Below are 19,665 nucleotides of genomic sequence, written 5' to 3' on the forward strand. Positions count from 1 at the left end.
AATTATTAAAAACTGCCGTATGGGCATGAAACTTGGTGGGTACCATCAACATTGAATTTTTGGAAGGTCATTTTGGGTCAGCTGGGGTCACCTAGGGGTCATCTGAAGTCAAATTAGTAAAGACTGTCGTATAATTCCGTATACACTATTTCAACCTCATTTATGTGACTCTTATTTTTGCCCATATTTTTTATGTTTGTTTGTTTACCACTTAGTTGACTTTTAGCGTTATAAGATTTGTACACATTTAAATCGCCCCATGGTGGAGGCATCCCATTCGACGCCTATGCGCCGAAAAACACCCACCGAGAACGCGAATGCTGAGAACCGCAAAGCCGAGAACCGCTCTAGTTTTGTGAGGACATAATCAGAAAGAATGGTGGGTTGGTGTAAGCTCTATCTGCATGGAAAAAGGAAGTTTTAAGCTTCCGTGCATCATAAAATTGAAAGGGCCCATGCAGATTTGATCAGACCCATTGGTCAATTTCAACTTTGTAATTTAAGGGGTCCAAATCATCCAAAACAAAAAAGTAAGGGGTTCCTGGTCGTGCAGATGCGCAAGAATTCGACCCCAGTGTGGGGGAGGGTCCTTTGAAGGAGAAATATTGCCTACTTTTGTTAGTCAGTCTATTGAGGGCTCTCCAAGGGGAAATCTCCTACTTTTGTTGGTCACTAGTCAGTCTGGGAAAAGCACCCATCTCCATGGAGAAGTTGAGAGAGAGTTGGGTAAAAATGAGAATTTGTTGGGTATGAGTCTAAAGTAACACACAATCTGTTTTTCGAAATCAGACAGGGGAATCGATAGCATGGCCCTGCTAATTTGGTCATCTTGTAGTAAACTGTATTTTTGATGAATGAGCAATCACAAGAATTGATAGCCCAGAGCACAGCTCATCTCCAAGCTGCCCAGCATAAGCTTTTACCTGCTGTCAATAAAAAGCAAATTTAAATAGATTTTGAAAAGATCCCCTTTTCACATCTCGTATCTTGATTTAGTAGAGATATATGGCCGTCAGTCTAAATTTGCAGAGCTCTCTTTGTTACACGTATATCATGAATGGAAGAGCCAAAGGGCACAATAAGTCAGACACTTGTTGATATGATTGGTAGTGCTAAGTAGAGCCAGGGGTGCTAGTCAGACATTTGTTGAGGGCCAGGGGGTGCTAGTCAGACATTTGTGGATTTGATGGGTGAGGCCAAGCAAAGTGACCTTGTTTATATTCCATTCATATTGCATTTTAAGTCAAGTGGAAGTAAAAATTGAACCATATGACAGATGAAGTGCAAGTTTTCTCACTTTTATGGAGTGATTTGGGGCTCAGAATTGGCTACTATAATAGTCCATTTGGCTTCCTCCCAGAGGATGATTTAAGTACTACCCAACACCCCACTGGTTAACTATGCAGCAGGTGAGCAGTGTGAGTAACATGACACCACTGCTCTGCTATGCTGCATAGAAGTACATGGATAAATTTGAATTTGTACAGTTATATTTGCATTAAAAACGCTGTTAACATGCTGGTCGATTTCACATTTTATGTTATCTACAGAAGGTGTGAATTATCCTTTAAAAACACACATCACTTTAGTTCTGAAATTGACCAAGTAAAAATGACACACACACAATTCTAAAACAACATCTTTTGCACAGAATTCATTGGGATTTGAAAAGTAAAGTGGCAGTTGAAACTCTAGTGATAACACTTTTGCAGTGCATGATGGGGCTTCATTAAATCATCCTCTGGCTTACTCCAGACAGTAGTAGCATCTGCGCATGACATGTCATCACAGGCGGTGTGTCTGTAAGGTGCGATTCACACATCTATGCTACTGTCTTGAGAAAGCCAAATGGACTGTAGTAAAATACACTGACATAGTTGTGTGCATTTTGTTCACTTCTTTTGAAATTTATGGGGGTAAATTTCAGATGGATAGGACAAGCGTTGATCCATAAACAGAAGGGACCCCAGCCAGTTACCCCACCTGACCTACAAAATGAGAGGAAACTAATTTTAATACAAACTTGGATCTGTTTACTTTCTACTATTTACAGGGTCATCTTCTACAATTCTAGGCCAGCTCTTTCATTCAATGCTACAAATCCTTACCAGTATTTGTGTAAACATGTGACACATTTTCTTTTTCACTGCATTGTCTTTTTAAAGACATTTCTTGATTTGTTTTCTATTGTTTTCTGATAGGTGCAATGAACCATATCTTATTTTCTTCCCTGGTGACTTTCCACTCATTGTTCCAATATCTGTGGTGAGAACAGGTCTCTTATAGTTTGGAGGAACATTTTGTCTTTGCTGCTTTAGGGATAAAAGAAAAGATTGATGACATCTAATGAACTAAACTGCAACAAAACTAGTTTTGTTAGGAAAGAAGTTCAAAATGTTGACTACATTTGGCATTTCTCCTGCTCTTAAAAAAATCTGTTATTTTAGCCCACTTTCTAATAATTTGCTACAGATGGGGACAGATGAGGTCAGCTATGAAACAAAACTAGTTACTTGTATTCGCTGTAGAAGTGACGTAATAATCAAATTAACTACCATAGCAATAGATGAATACAATTTTTGAATATATCGTCCTGCACTACAAGCAGGTTGCACTCATCACCTGTGTCTGTCTGCACAGATTGAATACAATACCACTCTTTTCAAAGGTACTAATCTTACTGTGGGAGTGGTCAGCTAGATATGAATATTCTATAGAATTACGATCCAGGTCTTTATCCCTAAACATCTATGGTTCAATGCATAGGTACATGTACCGCATGAACGTCGAAGTGCGGGGCGATATATTCAAAATTACATTCATCTATTGCTATGGTAGTTAATCCGATTAATTACGTCACTTTTACGGCGAATAGGACTTCATTAGTCTTTTGGGTTGTTCCCTTATAGCTTGTATACATTGTATCTCATATACATTGTATCTCTGAGACTAATTTCTAATCCAATAACATTGCCAACATCAACATTACACTACTGAAAACATCACATCATATCAAAGATCACTAGACAGGAAGAATTAAATCCTATTAAGCGCAGATATGCCATCAAACTTGCTGCAAATGGTTTCTACGAATCATGCGACCCAAATTAGCCTCATTACAAAATGTGTAGTTCAGTGACCTCAACATTCATAGCTCAAAAGTTGACCTCAAGCTGCAGAGTATGAGTTTTTGTACTCTACAAAATGCTATTAAAGGAGTATGTGATCCTACATGTAGCATCAACTTTTTTATGACATTTTCAGCAGATATCGACGAAAAAGCTTATTCCCTAAATTTCAGTTGATTCCGATTTTGTATTTGCGAGTTATGCATTATGTGTTTTTACACTTCTCCATATGCAACTGTGGTTTTTTTTTGTACATAAACATAATTTTTGAACGTTTTTTATTGAATCTTGTGACTCACTGTACATAGCAAATTAATACTCTTAACCATGTCAACTACGTCGCCATGGCAAGAAGAACATTAAGTGTCACTGCCCATGAATATCTAGATATTACTGAATTAAAGGAACGTTTGGTGAAAAATTTTCATGAATTTGTATCTTAAAGCGAGTGGGACAGCAGGAATCATATTTTCCCAGTGTAATTCTCCTCCCTCCCAAGAAAAATCATGCACATGGGGCAGAAATTCCCCCCCCCCCCCCTTATATCAAGCCTTGGGATCTTCTATAGAACCCATATCATCCCTTTTACATGCTCGCTATGAATTGAGCAATGCAGTTTTTGCCAAAGCTCACTACCATTCGTAAGATGCTGTGAACTACCAAATCACAACAGTTTAAAATAATTAATAACCTTAAGCTGTCCCAGACTCAGTATTTTACTATCGCTCATAATATTTTTGTCTCATTGATTTACTTGAAGTCTTGGGGCATATGTTTAGCATTGCATTCACTCACATTCTGAGAATTTGACATCAATATTATTTTGATGAGAGGAAGGAATGATAGGAAGGAACTATTTGAAATATTATGATCTATGACTGGAAAACAAATTTATGATGGTAGTAGTTTATAGAGGTCATATCATAACCTTCCTAGAATCCTTTGCAACATGAAACATATGTGATGTGTCATGTCAAAAGGAGATACTTTTGGGCAGGTTATCAATTTTGAGATGTTTACATATCTTAAATATAGAGATATTTCGCTCCACAAGGCTGTTTTCCCCAATGAAATCGGACATTCTTAAATGAAGATATTGAGTTCGTAAGTTATGGTATTATTAAATTGGAAATTGAGATATCAGCCTTTAAAAATATTATTGACAATGTTGAGAGTAGGAATTACCTTGAAAAATGTCTCAAAAAATACAAGATGCCAGTTATATTCCGGTCTGAAACTATCAGACAATACTTTTAACATTAATAACATCACAAATTCGCAACAAACCCAAATTCTGAAAAAAGTACCCCGGGCAGATTTTTGGCTATTTCTCCATTTGCGATCCTGCCCAAACATTCATACGTAGCGGTAAACGTAAATAGAAAGCAAAATTATACTTCTACGCTACTCAAATTTGGTACACTCACCAGAGTGCTTTCACTGGGTCAACCGCCGTCTTCAGCGGATGTTATTGCTCTGAAGATTGTTGTTCTTCATAGCAATAACATCTGCTGAAGACGCCGGTTGACCCGGTGAAAGCGCTCCGGTGAGTGTATCAAATTTGAGTAGCGTAGAAGTATAATTTTGCTTTCTATTAACATGAAACATATTTTGCAAGATATGGATGTGCTCTGTTCATTGAGGTACATTTCTTCACTATCGACCAATGTTGCTCTAGATGAGCAAATCAGTACAGGAAATTGCATTGGTAGAAATGCATTGTGGGAAGTGTAAGATATCTTCTTTGTAGTATCTACTCTGTTGCTTCAAAGGTGATAGGCCTTGATAAAATGTGGAAGTCAGTTCTAGGGAAATTTGTGCATTTAAAGGGAAATTTTGACATTTGGAGGGAAGACCTGGCCTCCCTCGACAGATAAAATACATACAGAACATATACATACAGAATACATACAGAATACAGGTATTCTTTACCTTCCACAGAAATTATAAAAAAAATCCAGACCTGAATATCTATGCTAAGGGGCTGTGCAATAATTATGAGCTGGGGGGTAAAAAAATTAGCGAGCTGAGAGGGGGGCAGGCGATTTTTGGCGAGCCGTTTGGAAATTTTGATATTTTCACAGCACCAAAATGTTAACGATTTGATTAGGAAGTATGTCATTTTTGCAGCATAAGCAATTTTCAGATTTTCCTAAAGGCCTAGGGAAAAGAAATGATTTCCAGCATGAACATGTTGCAAATCCATGTCACTTGCAAAATTAATGAAATTTTCATACACACAAACATTGCATGATTTACAGTAGTTCATGTCTTATTTTCATGTTCAGACATTTTTGTGTTTTAATAATGTCCAATTGTAATACTCCATGACCCCTTTTTCAAGAAAGGAACTCTATGCATTGCTCTGGTCCCCTGATCCGGGAGGGGGGTCACTCCCATTGTGGCCTGTACACCATCCGCGATAATAAAAGCGATGTAAAAACGGGTAGTTTTTTCAGGTGGGTAAGGCACGATACACGCAGATCGTGTTTAGGGTGTCAAAAACATGAAAAATTGGAAAAATGGTAGCAAATATTGCAATTGCTAATATGCGGAAATGAAATTTAGGGTATGACATTTGATGCAAGGAATAAAATGCCTGTTTATGGTGTGAAAACAGGCGTGTGTTACCTGTTTAGGGTATCGTTTTAGACAAGGGTTAAATCCTTGTTTAGGGTGCTTTTCAAAAGTTGATTATCACGGATGGTGTACAGGCCACAATGGGAGTAACCCCCCAGGCCCCGATATTACCCCTCTGTATTGCCCTATGTTAAATATTAATTGGTATTGCTATTGATTAATTACCAGGTGAATCTGACCTACAAGGTCTCTATAAAAATGTTGCAATACGATGGTGAATGAACACTGTTAATTAAACAATCAATTTAATTAGAATTAATCAAGGAGAATGACCTCCTTGGTTCATGGAGAGTTTAAAATCAATGACTTCTATATGATTAAAATATAAAATGATTAAAGTGGCCACTAGTTACTCCTATGGTAATGCACATGATGCATTTGAACTGGACTCATCTGGATCAGATCAGATCATTTTAATCTATACTAGGAATTTCAATTGAATGAACACAGCTTTGAGCTTTCAACAGCTGTACATGATCCAACCGCGTAGAACACGTATTTCAAACAACAACGCAAATGCACAACCTTGGATAATAATACTAACACATGCGCATTGGCATGCTTGGATTCACTTCCGCGCTCCCAATCTGACCCCCCCAATCATGGTCGGTGCCCCCCTGCCAAGGCACATACCGTTTTGAGATCACCACGGGCCTATAATTTTAACCATGTCCCGAATATAAAGCAGTCAATATTTGTTTTATATACCGAATGGATGTATGTGGATGTTAATGTGATTATACAGACGAACACCGGTTGCAATCTCTAGCCTCAAATGTTTAACAATTAGAGAATAAAAGATAGGATTTTGTCTTTTGCCTATCCAATATTGTAATTTACTAAAATAATAATAATAAAGTAATAATAATAATAAAGTAATTTACTAAAACTGCCCTTTCTCCAGAAAAAATGAAGTTTCTTTTGGAAGTACATCCCCGTTGTTTTAAATGAACGAAACTGTTATGAACATCTAAGCCGCCCGAATCGCGTTCTTAATTCATGCACATGTATTACGCGAACGCATTATTGTGCGATCATTGCGGATCTACAAGCGTGTCGGCGCACTCGCTCTCTTATATGACATCCACTATCGTGTCATAATGGATGGGTAAAAACCCAATCAAATTGTGTGTATTCTTGACAAGACGCACCAACTGAATTAGAATAGTGTGCAAATTGACTTTTCAAGCAATCCTCCCCCTTCACGCACATACACACAACACTTATGCATCTAATTTGATGACCAAAGGTAAGGAATGGCAAGGATGGCTTGTTGCAGGTCGGTGTTGTTAAAAATTAATAACGCAAGCTACTAGGACATTACAAATTATTAATAATCTGACGCTAGTCCACGTCCACGTATGTGATCCACGCTAAGGATGAATCAGTGCATTAGATAAAATCTAGCAATAATTACTGGATGTCTCAACAACATACTGTAAATTTAGCGCAGTATTTTTGTGGGGCAAAATTTTCGCTATTTGAAAAAAAGCACCATTTTTTTGTGTGAAATTAATACATTTACTTAAAGGCCAATAGGAAAGGATAATATTTGCGAAGATGAAAATTTCAATGACATTTGCAAGAATTTCATGCACACAAAAAGTTTATACACACAAACATTTTTGGGGCGCCCTCTACGGATGCCCACAATATAAACATGAGTTTGTGAGAAGCTTCTAATTTCACTCTTACTAGATTTACTCGCAATTGTTTTGCTAAAATTATGCCCAGCTCAGAAATAAAACCACAATATGCTTGGATTTTATTTTATTATTGTTTTCTGTTATGCACAGGATAAAATGGTGTGCGTATATTCTTGTTTAAAAGACAAAATTAATGGATTTGTAAAAACACCAAATAAATCGAGACCTTTGACCTTTGTAACCACTTTGACCTTTGTAACCAGTTTACCGCCTCTTAGAACCCGATAGGCGGTGACCAACACTATGGACTACAATAGCCTAATCTGAATGGCATAGTCCAATAACCTCAAATAAACAATCATAGTGCAAAATTTGACCTAACTTGCAGAGTATGAGTTTTTGTACCCAAAGTTTCAAAGTCAGGCATCTTATCAAGATCAAGATAGTGATAGTGACATAACAATTAACATGCTTATCTTACCAAGGTCTTATCTATCTGCATGGGGTAATTGGAAATTATGGTGTAGCCTATTTGTTTTAAGGATGAAACAACTGGCTCCTTTTGCATGGAAATTAGAACAAATTACTATACAAGCTGTATCAAAAGTTTGGTACCCAGCAGTTTTGATAGTAATTGAAAAGCCTGGTTCTTCCAAATGCAATATCGGGTCCCCCTTAAAATGATAAAATGATCAGACCATAAATCTTTTGTGACTGTTTATGACATTAATCAACAAATTATGCGGATCCTAGATGTGTCGAGGATGTTATGTTTATGAACAAAAGCGTTACGTTTGTATTTTCAACATTGTTAATCATTGCTACGTGTATGTTAACAAATGAAAGTTCTGTAATTATTTTAATTCTTCAATGCTAAGTTAGTAAGTATATCATCAAATTGTAAATCTCTAGTCAGATTTTCAGTGTGTTAACAACTATGTATCAAAGATGTTACGTTCATGTACAAAACATTAACGTTCTTATCTTGTAAACATTGTATACCCATATAGCTACTTTTATGAAGAATGAATGTTCTGTAATTGTCTTTTATCCTTCATCTCTATTAGATTTTCAGTGTATTAGCAAGCAGATAATGTATATGTATCACAGACGTTATGATGTATATGTATCACAGACGTTATACATTCATAAAAACTTTTCTTTTGGTCAACATAGGGGTAGATCCTCTTCTATACTATCCATCATATACCCCCCTGCATAACGCAATTCAACAATATTCAATATCCAAAGCAATATCATCACTACTCTATGCGCCAACATTGTACTCCCCCACCCAACCTATTCGCAATTTGACACGATAGCTTCATTCCAATTCAATTTATTTCATCCAAAAGCGGTCCTGTGATACACTTCCCCAATCAAACACATTTCTCTTGCATTTGATCATCTTCTACTCTTCCCTAGAAAAAATCATTATGATACCAAATCCCCGGGACCAAATCTAAACACCATGCCATATGGAATTCACCATATCACGTCCAAGCTCACATAATTTGGGCGCCCCATTCCTTTTTTAAAGGAATTTTTATTATGTTTGACTGTAGTCCACGTATATGTGATCCACACTAAGGATGAATCAGTGCATTAGATAAAATCTAGCAATAATTACTAGATGTCTCAACAACATACTGTAAAGCGCAGTATTTTTGTGAGGCAAAATTTTCGCTATTTGAAAAGAAGCACCATTTTTGGGGCAAGTAATTTTCACAAAATTAATACATTTACTTTTAAAAAAGGCTTATTATAGGAAAGAGAAATATTTGTAAAGATGAAAATTTCACAAATCATGATACTTGCAAGAATTTCATGCACACAAAAAGTTTATACACACAAAATTGTATGTTTAACAGTACTCTAGATGTGACCGTAGCTGTAGTTCAAGTTCGGATGATATTGATTTGGGATTGTCACAAAGATGACTTCAGCTTATGTCATGTGATATGAAAATGAAAAAGAGGGGGCGAGATGGAACAGCCACATATCGGCAAAAGCAACCAATGGGAAGAAGCGATCTATTGTAAGTGATGTCCCCGGGGTGATGTCATGCCGACGGACAGAATAGGCTCCCCTACTGTATGAGAGAAGTGGGAGAAATATGATTCGTAATCTTGGGTCTATTAACTTAGTTTGAGATGGAGTATAAAAAGTGCAGTTCCCATTTCTATTATTTTGCATAAGAATTATTAGCTTATCTTCAGAACATAGTAGAGCTATTTGTACCGAGTGCTGGTGTGCTGTTCTGATTTTATAAGCCTGATGAAATTCCACATTTGTTTGCATGAAAAATGTTTAGCTCATCTTCAAAACATAGTAATTAATAAACACCCATCTTGAAATGACTTAGTTTAAGCATGTTAAGTGTAGCATGCTAATTAGGTCAGATATGTTATGCTAAGTTGCATCGGGTAGACAGATGACCCATTTTGCTTGGTTGCATCGCATATATTATACTCTTGGCACAAAAAAAACCCACTACAAAATAACTCCTTGTGTATTTCTAGTGGATTAGAAATTAGAAGCGTATAGTCTTCTTTTCTTGGCGAGAAAAGTCTGTGGAAGTCTTTGGTTTTAGGGTGTTCAATTTATTAGTTCACCCATAAAGCTAGTAGAGAGCTTCATAAGTTCACCCAAACTCTAACCATAATAATAACTCTAATCCTAAAGCCGGAGTAACTACAGAATACCCCGCTCAGAGTGCATAACCCTAACCCTAACCCTAAACCTAAACCTACTAACCCTAACCCTAACCCAAACCCTAATCCTAACCCTAACCCTAACGCTGTGTTGGGAGGTGAGGTGGGTATTCTGTAGTTATGCCCTAAAGCCTAACCCTAACTTATAATGGAAAATGCATAACATCATGGATTGATATAGAATGGTGTGCATACAGTTGAGCGAAGTACCTGTGTAAGCTTAAGTTGCGTTTTGCATTATGCATGACTGGCGATACACTTGCCACTTATGCAAATTTATGCAAGAACAAGATGGAACTTTATTGATGTGTGCTTTAACATAAACCGTATGATTTTGCCACAGGTTGATCATAATATACTAAGACTGAGATTTTCGGGAAATTTTTTGCCCGGGCAGCCTATGTAATTTACCGACAGGTACCCTAGATATCAGTATCACCAAAGAACAAATCAAAGTGGATTGCAAAATGTGCACTTCAATATTTTTATAAAAAATGCAAAAAATTGCACAGATGTTACGTGAAAAGGGTAGCTTTACTCAGAATTCAAAGATGCCGACAAAAATCAGTTGAAATGAATTAACATTCTGGGTGTAATTGTATTCAAAAACTCTTTGATATGTGTGCTTTTTCATTGGTTTTTGTTCAGGCCTCGACTGATCGCGGTTTTAGGTGTGTTCACGATGACACGTAACTACAACACTAGGGTAGGAAAAATACTTGTTTGGGTCCATTTTAGATGATTTTACACTGATGAAAAATACTTTCTTTGGGTACTTTTTGAAAGACCATGTATACAGGTGATATGCAACTTGAATACAAGTGCCTGACCCCAGAATTAACCCTACAAAAATAACTTTTTCAAATACAGTGTGTAACACTCTGCAGTTTTGACTCTATGTAAGGATGGTAAAATCAGCAAGCTGGTTTTATTTGGCTAGGAGTATACAGAACAACAATATTACCCCATGCTTAGTCAGTCTTATACTAGAACGTTGTGATGGATTAAGGCTGTGCAATATACACATTTTAGAAAATCAAAATAGTCGGATAGTATGTTAGGGTTACATGACCATGATGACTATGTTACCAATAGTCATAATCGTGACTAAGGCAATAGAAACAAATTAGTTCGATTTTACGATCAACCATCAAAGCTTGGACGATTCTTCTTATTTATCGACTATTGTTAATTGTGATTACATATGAATGTATTATTATAAATTTCGCATTAATTCTGATTAATTAGTTCATTGATAACAAGCATTGAAGCTGCATCGACAGTTGATCCTAAGATCAAACAAATTGGTTCTGGTGCCTAATACTATAGTAATATTGGCAGTCGTGACTTTCGACTATTAATTTAAAATACAAACTGAACATTTGACATCCATACAATATTGCTAAAATTTCACAACTTGCCCACCAGTCTTGCCCGAAACATTTACAGGCCGGGTTTGTCCAATGGACAGGTACTAAATTCAAGCTGTGTACAAACATATATGGGGTTAAGGAACTGTGTCCTGACAGATGAGCATGTTTGAAAAGGACTATTTTGTTGATGGTTTCCATGTTCTTTTTTTGTTTCTTTACAGTTGTATTGACTCATGGTTTGAAAGGAACCGATCATGTCCTGAGCACCCTTCTGATTGATGTACACCCCTTTGTCTATAGTAATGATGGAAAGCATTATTTTGTAAGTATCATTCTATTTTGTAGCACTACTTTCGGCTCTGGTGTTCTTATGATATATCCAGAGTCAACCTTGCAGCTCGAACTCAGTCCAGCCCTTTGAGTTGGCCTCGCTATACCCTGGCTAAGTCTGTGAGGGCCACAGACTGAGGCTACCTATTTTGGGGAGTTGTACATAATAAGTCATGATCTTTAACAAGCAGGTACATAACTGGGATGTATTTGTTGGGACCTGTTTTAGGGAAAATACACTTGCAAGTAAATCATTACTATTACTGTGACTGCAATAGTGCATTTCTTACTGTCTTTTCTGAACAATGTTACAAGAACATGCCATATTTTTCCGGTTTTTGCTGTTTAAACTTAAAAACTGCAATGTACGTCTTAATATTAACACATTGGTCTTATAGTAAATGAATCCAGAAACCAATAATCACATTAATATGGAGTTATGTGAGCAAAGGAATTCCTCGATCTGAGAGTTGCTTTGAGAGCACTCAAATCGATGAAATGTCCAGTTTGAGAGTCTCTCAAATCCAGGAAAACCCTCATTTGAGAGTACTCACAGATCGAAGAATTGTCCAATATGAGAGTCTCTCAAATCCATAAAATAGCTCGTTTGAGAGTTACTCTCAAATCGAGGAATTCTGCCAAATGAGAGTGATAGCGCCCTCACCATATCTGGCGACATTATTCATACGAGCTGCATAAATTTATGAAAACAACGAGACGATTTCCGTATTTTTAAAGTTCAAATTTAAAAAATATCATATCAATTTATAATTACTCCTCAAGCCGAAGTTACCAGGTTAAATTAAATTGTATCATGATCACGGACGGTGTAGTACTATTGTCAAAAGGGAAGAAAAAGAATGCGGTTTCTTTATCGCAAGTTCCGTGTTTCAACAACCAAAGCCAAGGCGTTAGCAATGTAACTTGTACATGTTGTTGTAAGCTTACTGAATGACTGACTCACTCTGCAATGCCAATGGCCAATGCTCTGCCGATGAGAACCCAACGACGACGTAAGTTCCAATATTTTTATGATCTAATTGAGTACTAATTCATAAATAATTATGCAAAGTGAACCCAAACAGTAAAAATGTTATCCCATATCGAACAATTAAATATCAACTTTTAATATCTTTCTTTAATTTTTACAATAACACTTCATTTCGTGATCCTGAGTGCTAGCCTAGCATCTTCTAAGTTATGATATTTTTCAGTAGATATCCACGAAAAAAGCTTATTCCCAAAAGTTTTGTTGATTCCGATTTTGTGTTTGCGAGTTAAACGTGATTATGGGTCAATCCATGTCAATTCACCCAATGAGTTAAACCTGACCTCCTTCAAATTTGTTCTAATTTGGTATACAAGTTGATTTTGGCTGCCAAAGCTGATATTTCAAGTTTGAGCTTAATCAGACTTATGGTTCTCCCGCTACTGCCGGCCCAATTTTTGTGATTTCTGCGAAAAATGGCGCGGCGGCAGAGTTTCCAATGACCATATCTCCGTAACCGTTTGTCCAAATGAGCTGAAATTGGTGTCATTGGAAAGCTAATGTCATAAAGAATCCAAATCTGTCATCAGGTAATAAATATGAGCAAGATAAAATTGTATAACATTTTGCCCTTTACTTTGACCTTGAATTTGACCGTGTGGATCACAGCGACTCGAAACAAAAGTGTGCTCAAATTACACCCCCATATGTTTTCTACAAAATATATAAAAATTAGAGGTATAATATGTTTTGTTTTCATACAAGCTTCTCTCAAAGTTAGGCAAAAATGTGATTTCCCATTGAAGCACACAGTAAACCACAATACTGAACTTAGCACTGAATAGTCAGTATGCAAAGTTCAGTATTGTAGTTCACTGTGTGTTTCAATAGGAAATCACAGTTTTGCATAACTTTGAGAGAAGCTTGGAGGAAAACAGAAAATATTATATATCTAATTTGTTTATATTTTGTAGAAAACATATGGGGGTGTAATTTGAACACACTTTCGTTTCCGTGTCACGTGATCCACACGGTCAAATTCAAGGTCAAATTCAAGGGCAGAAGGTTTTACAATTTTAACTTGCTCGTATTTATTAAATAATGACAGATTTGGCTTCTTTATGACATTAGCTTTCCAATGACACCAATTTCAGCTCATTTGGTCATACGGTTGCGGAGATATGGTCATACGGATTTCGCAGAAATCGCAAAAAACGGGCCGCCCGTAGCGGGAGAACCGTAGGTCCGATTAAGCTCAAACTTGAAATTTCAGCTTTGTCAGCCAAAATCACCTTGTATACCAAATTAGAACAAATTTGAAGGAGGTCAGGTTTAAAATTTTATTTTATTTGGGTGATTTGACATGGAATGAGCCTTATGTGTATACACTGCTCATGGCATCTAGGCCACTGTTGTAATTTTTCTGCAAGAAATATTCGGTACATAAACATTATGTAGCCAGAGGTATCCAGTGGTATAAAAATCTCTACTTTTTTTGAGAGAAGTAGGGGATGAGGCTGTACGTGGATCACAAAATGAGGCTGTGTGATCCCCAGCACAGCATCATCCCCAACTTTTCTCAAAAAAAGTTGAGATTTATATATCACTGGAAACCTCTGGTTACATTTATGTTTATTATGTACAAAATATTTCTTGCAGATTAATTCGTTTAGCAAAGATATCTTGAAATTTGAATTTCGTTCTGGTATTCCAGAACAAAATTACAACACATTGTCTATGGAGCAGTATACGGTATACACATAATCATGCATAATCGGAATCAACTGAAATTTTGGGAATAAGCTTTTTTCATGGATATCTACTGGAAAATGTCGTAAAAGAGGATGCTAGGATCACGTAAATCGGAAATACTCCTTTAATGCTTAGGCCCTTCACAATTGATTCTGAGTTTACTGTTCATGATTTTAAAAATAGGACAAGGTGACTTTTAATTATTAATTATCTACTATTATTTTCTTTATTTAGTAGGCCTATCACAACTAATTATCAACCCGTTTTGACGGAGTCGGCATTTAATTATTTTATTAATATGCTTACTTTTACACATAGTATATTAAGTGCAGTTATGCTGTTTGTTTATTCATCATTATTGTTGATATATGATTCATGTTAGAAAGTAGCAAGTAAAAGTCATAAAAAGTTATTTTTTAAAGGAGAAAATCCAAAATTAAAATAATATAATTAAATATAAATTTAGCAATTTTGTTGTGTCCGAGGGCGCAAGATGGAACAGCTAAACCCTGGCAAAAACAACCAATGAGATGAAGCGATCTATGATCGTGAGTGACGTCATGCCGACCAAGAAATTAAATAATTATTGTAATTTGTAAACTCGCCCCAAAGCTCGTTACTTTTGCAGACAGCTTAAAACAAGAAAAGTGTGTTGTGCCTGTAATAATTTGTCATTTACATTGAAGTACGGTATCAGTATCACGCTACATTGTACACAAAGAACCCTGACAAAGAACATGTGTGAGCTTTACATGTACTTCCTTTTTACAGGCTCCCGGTTTTATAGTCATGATCAGTGCAAGCTTAAATCTTCAATATAAATAAAATGATATTTCTGTGTACAAAAAAATGTAATTATTCAAATGATGCTTTCTTCTGAAATTTGCCATTCTGAACTTGCTCGAGAAGTCTAGTCACAAATTTGCTCACCAATTAGGTTCACATTTGAGGCTAGAGAGTAGAGATCATTGCATTCAAAATCGAGTCGGATTCACTGAAGCATGACACCACTCACACCGCAGCCGATCGCGACACAACAAGTGGGTGTTTGTTTTTATAATACCACTAAGGTAAACATCAAAGAACACCGCTAACCTAATATATTTTCGTATCTTGTCAGTGAGTGCGTATTTTACGCTTTATATCTAGTCAGTGAGAGCGTATTTCGCAAGGCCGATACTGGCGTGTACGGCGAGGTAAGCGTATAAAGGCGATTCGCGTAAACCGGGCGCGTAAAATGCACGCAACCTGTAATCGCGGAACAGTCATCTATTTTTTGTAATATTTTTCCTATTTAGCAGGAATTAAAATGTTTAAAAACGTAATTATTTCAATATTTAGAATGACTTAGTGGTATGATAAATTTGTTATTAGGTTCAGCGTCGGTATGGTACTCGAAATTATCGTGCGCTCAGTGTCATACTGGGTTCAGCCTTCGGCTTCACCCAGTATGACACATCGCTGCACGATAATTTCTCCATCCCTCCGCTTCACCTAATAACTAATAATATTATTATTTATTGTTCAGTGGTGATTTTACACAGCAGTTTGCTTGGCAAGAAAATACAGTACTAATTTATTCTTGTTATGTTGTCTTTTGCAGACTTGCCGGTTATATGATGCATCTACTGTGTACAGCAGTCAAAACACTACTATGAAGGGCCTACTTATACATGTGTTGTCGCAGACTGTGATTCTTCTACTGGACACCTTCTCAGCACCTAGATGCTAGTTGTTATTGTGAAGAAGCTTCTCTTCAAGAGTCCAACATGAGGCAACCAAGGAGCTATATTTACATGTTTGTGTGGCCATGGTAAATACATATTATCAGTACCAGTATTTCCGTGGTTTTTTTTTCAGTTTCTTCATTTATTATCCTGCCTAAATGACATTGTCAGATGTAAATCACCTTCCCATATTATGTTGTATACAAGTCATTCCGACAGGATAATAAAAGAAGTGGAAATACAAGTGTAATTTTTCACATATTCAAAAAGGTTTGAAAATCACAGACAACCGATTATGTAGCAGGAAACACTTGTATTTTTAACAATGTTATGTTGCCCCAATAAATTTCAAGACAAATCACAAATGCGATATACCTCAAAAATACAGTTATACTGTATAATGTAGGCATCAAACTTACATGCATATATATTATATTATCAGAACAGACATAAAATTTATAATCTAAAATATTCTGAACTGATAATGTAATAAACACTTAAATGTGTATATAATACATGTTAATGATTTCTAAAATACATTTTGTCATATTCAGTTTTTTAGTGGCTTTTTAGTTTGACCTTTTCATTGTTTCTCAGCTGATCTATTTCTGTATTAATTTTGCTGAAAATATAAAATTGTAATTTTGTATGTCTGGTCATTTTCAAAATCAATGTTGTGAACTTCAAAAACTAAACATTTAAATTGTTTAAATCTGATCTTACTATAATGCTTCCCCGACTTTTGTTTCCATTCCAAAAAGTTTTATATACTTTGGACTTAAACTTGGGAAATAATGAAGCTGGAAAAGGGCATGTTCTCTTCCATTACTCTGCCCTTAAAGTCATATTTTCGTAATTGTACAATATTTTGAAAAAACCTTTTACACTGTCAATAAGTAATACAGAACTAAACATGATGTTATTTAATTTTTCAATTAATCCACAAATATTTGATTTAATTCACTACCGTAATGTGTGTAAATTCCAAATTCGCAAGACATTTTAAGGAGACCCTGCACAAACGCTAAAGGGTTACCTTCCAGTGCAAGTGTGAATGTACAAACGAATGAACAAACTGAAGGACACAAGTACCGGTACTGCTTGAGCTGGCTTTGTCACTGAAAATACCAGAAAACAAGTCACATTTATGATGAATTAATTATTATGCCAAACAAATGAGGTAAAACAAAGAAAATTGCTATTTCATTCTATGAGTGCGATGCCAACAATGCGTGTATTATAGCTCACCAACCTTATACAAAACCATGCCTAACTCAATTTAGCAACAAAATTGAGCATTTGCACCAATGTCTTGAATTGGTTGATGATTGTATTCATATAGTTATTAAATTTAAGAAGACTTAAGGTAAAGGTAAACATTCTAAATTTCTTTTTTTTTTTGATTGACAGATGATATGTGCCATACAAGCTATGGAGAAGTGTTCCGCATTATATTGGATCGGGAAAGGGAGACAAGACAAAGTCTATTATCATCATCAAAGAGGTTAGTACACCTGGGATCACATACCATATTCCCTTGTTTCAAGTGAACTTCTGTGAATTGTGTGCATTTTTGTACTGCTGACTGAAACAAAAAAATCTCAAACAGTGCATGTACAGTTAAATGCAATTTTGTGTGATACACACAAAATACACTGTAAAATATGCACGATAAATGCGCATGTATGCGTCGCATCATACAAGTTGAATCCACGCAGAGCTCCACAAACTTCCGACAATCATGCAAGATGCTAACTGCTGCTTGTCCGAGAATTTTTTGTATAACAATATATAATTATATTTAGTATAAAATGGGCAAAATCCCTAAAATTAATACCATATTGAGGTTTTTTTAGCTAGTTATTTGCTATGCAATATTTCTTCACTAAAGTGTTACTATAAAATTCTCCAATAAAGTGTTAATATTTTAATGTGACCCCTGGGCCTCATGGAAGAACATATGATACCTTAAAACATCCACTGAATGAGTAATCCAGGCAAAAGAAGAAAGAAAACAAACAAAACACAAACTATCTAGATGCACATGTCAAATCAGAAAGTGACTTGAGCTTTTGATAACTTAGACATGGACCAAACTGTGAATCAGGTGTCCTTTGCTCTCCTCTCTTCTCTCCCTTACCTTTTCTTTGCCCACTCTATCCTCCCACTGTACAAGTTAATATCTTTTGCTCTGAAGTCTTTTAAGACTTAAAAGTTAATCAATTAATATTTAAAATATAATGTTGCAAGATAATAAAAAACGAGATTTATTTAATTCAGGCCTCGAAATAAGAAGAAAAATCCAAGGGTCCTCTGGACCCTTGCCTTTGAAATTTCAAGGGTCCTCACCAATTTTCAAGGGTCCGACCCCGGACCCTTGCCTTTGAAATTTCAAGAGAGAGAATTAGCTACGGCGATCACAGTATGTATATTGTAGAAAATTGAAAACCTGGGTTGAAAACTTGAAGGGAAAGAAAAACGAAGTGTACCCCAGGGAGCGGGATGTATCATGTGAACCAGATTTTCCTGTGGAACAAAAAAACTAGGATTTTCTGCTCTTTGCTTGGTTCAATTTTTACGGGTCACACGGACCCGTACCGTAGGAAATTTGCGGGTCCGCGCCTACTTTCATGGGTATTTGACGCAAGGACGTGCTTTATTTCGAGCGCTGATTTAATTCCTATAACCTGGTTTTAAATATTTAGGCTACACATGAATTATAATGATTCCTTTTGTGTTTTTATGACAGGATGTGTCAAATATCAACGCTGCATTGAAGAGTGGTGAGCTGCCTCATCTTGTAATATTCAACGAAACCAACTACATTGTAGGAGATAGTGTGAACATACAGTGTATGGATAGCTCTGCAGGTGCCTTTCTCCAACTGATTGCCTTGTAAATGTATTTGTGTATATTCTCAGTTATCCAGGTATAAAAAATATCAATTAATTTAAATCTAATCAACTGGAAATCTAGACAAAAAAGTCCAGTTGACTATATTTAAATTGTCAACTTGATATCTTGTTTTATGTGTTTCAATTTGAGTACCTGTAACCTGTTGTGTACTGCTGGGGACAGGGGAGTGATAACCCTCTGAAAAAAAATCAACATTGAACTTGAATCGCCTTGTGTGCATTTTTGCCTGAAATATGTGTAGTGTAAAATATACAAATTTTGCATGCTTTGTGTCACCTGACTAAGAAAACGTCACTGAAAATTACCTATAATTTAGGGTTATAATATTGAGAAACCAAAACTTTGCATGATGATAAATTCCTCAACAAAAAAAAATGGGTTCTCATTATTTATAGTCCTAAATCAAGATACAATTTTCTACTTTTATTGGTCAATTGCACACAAAGCATGT

At 36.0% G+C, this 19,665-nt stretch overlaps 1 protein-coding gene and 1 long non-coding RNA gene across 2 annotated transcripts in view; both read left to right on the plus strand.

The window, feature by feature from the left end:
* Positions 1–19,665, plus strand: part of LOC140146750 (E3 ubiquitin-protein ligase znrf2-like) — a 125,443-nt gene that overhangs the window by 96,633 nt on the left and 9,145 nt on the right. Inside the window, 1 exon segment of the mRNA XM_072168624.1 lies at positions 11,723–11,823. Within this exon segment, the coding sequence (XP_072024725.1) occupies positions 11,723–11,780 (58 nt within the window). The 3' untranslated portion in view covers positions 11,781–11,823.
* Positions 12,634–19,254, plus strand: LOC140137451 (uncharacterized). Its single transcript, XR_011856843.1, has 4 exons — positions 12,634–12,844; positions 16,175–16,384; positions 17,709–17,802; positions 19,048–19,254. It is a non-coding gene; the product is annotated as an uncharacterized lncRNA (long non-coding RNA).

Source organism: Amphiura filiformis, chromosome 2 (assembly GCF_039555335.1).
Source record: "Amphiura filiformis chromosome 2, Afil_fr2py, whole genome shotgun sequence".
Lineage (NCBI taxonomy): Eukaryota > Metazoa > Echinodermata > Ophiuroidea > Amphilepidida > Amphiuridae > Amphiura > Amphiura filiformis.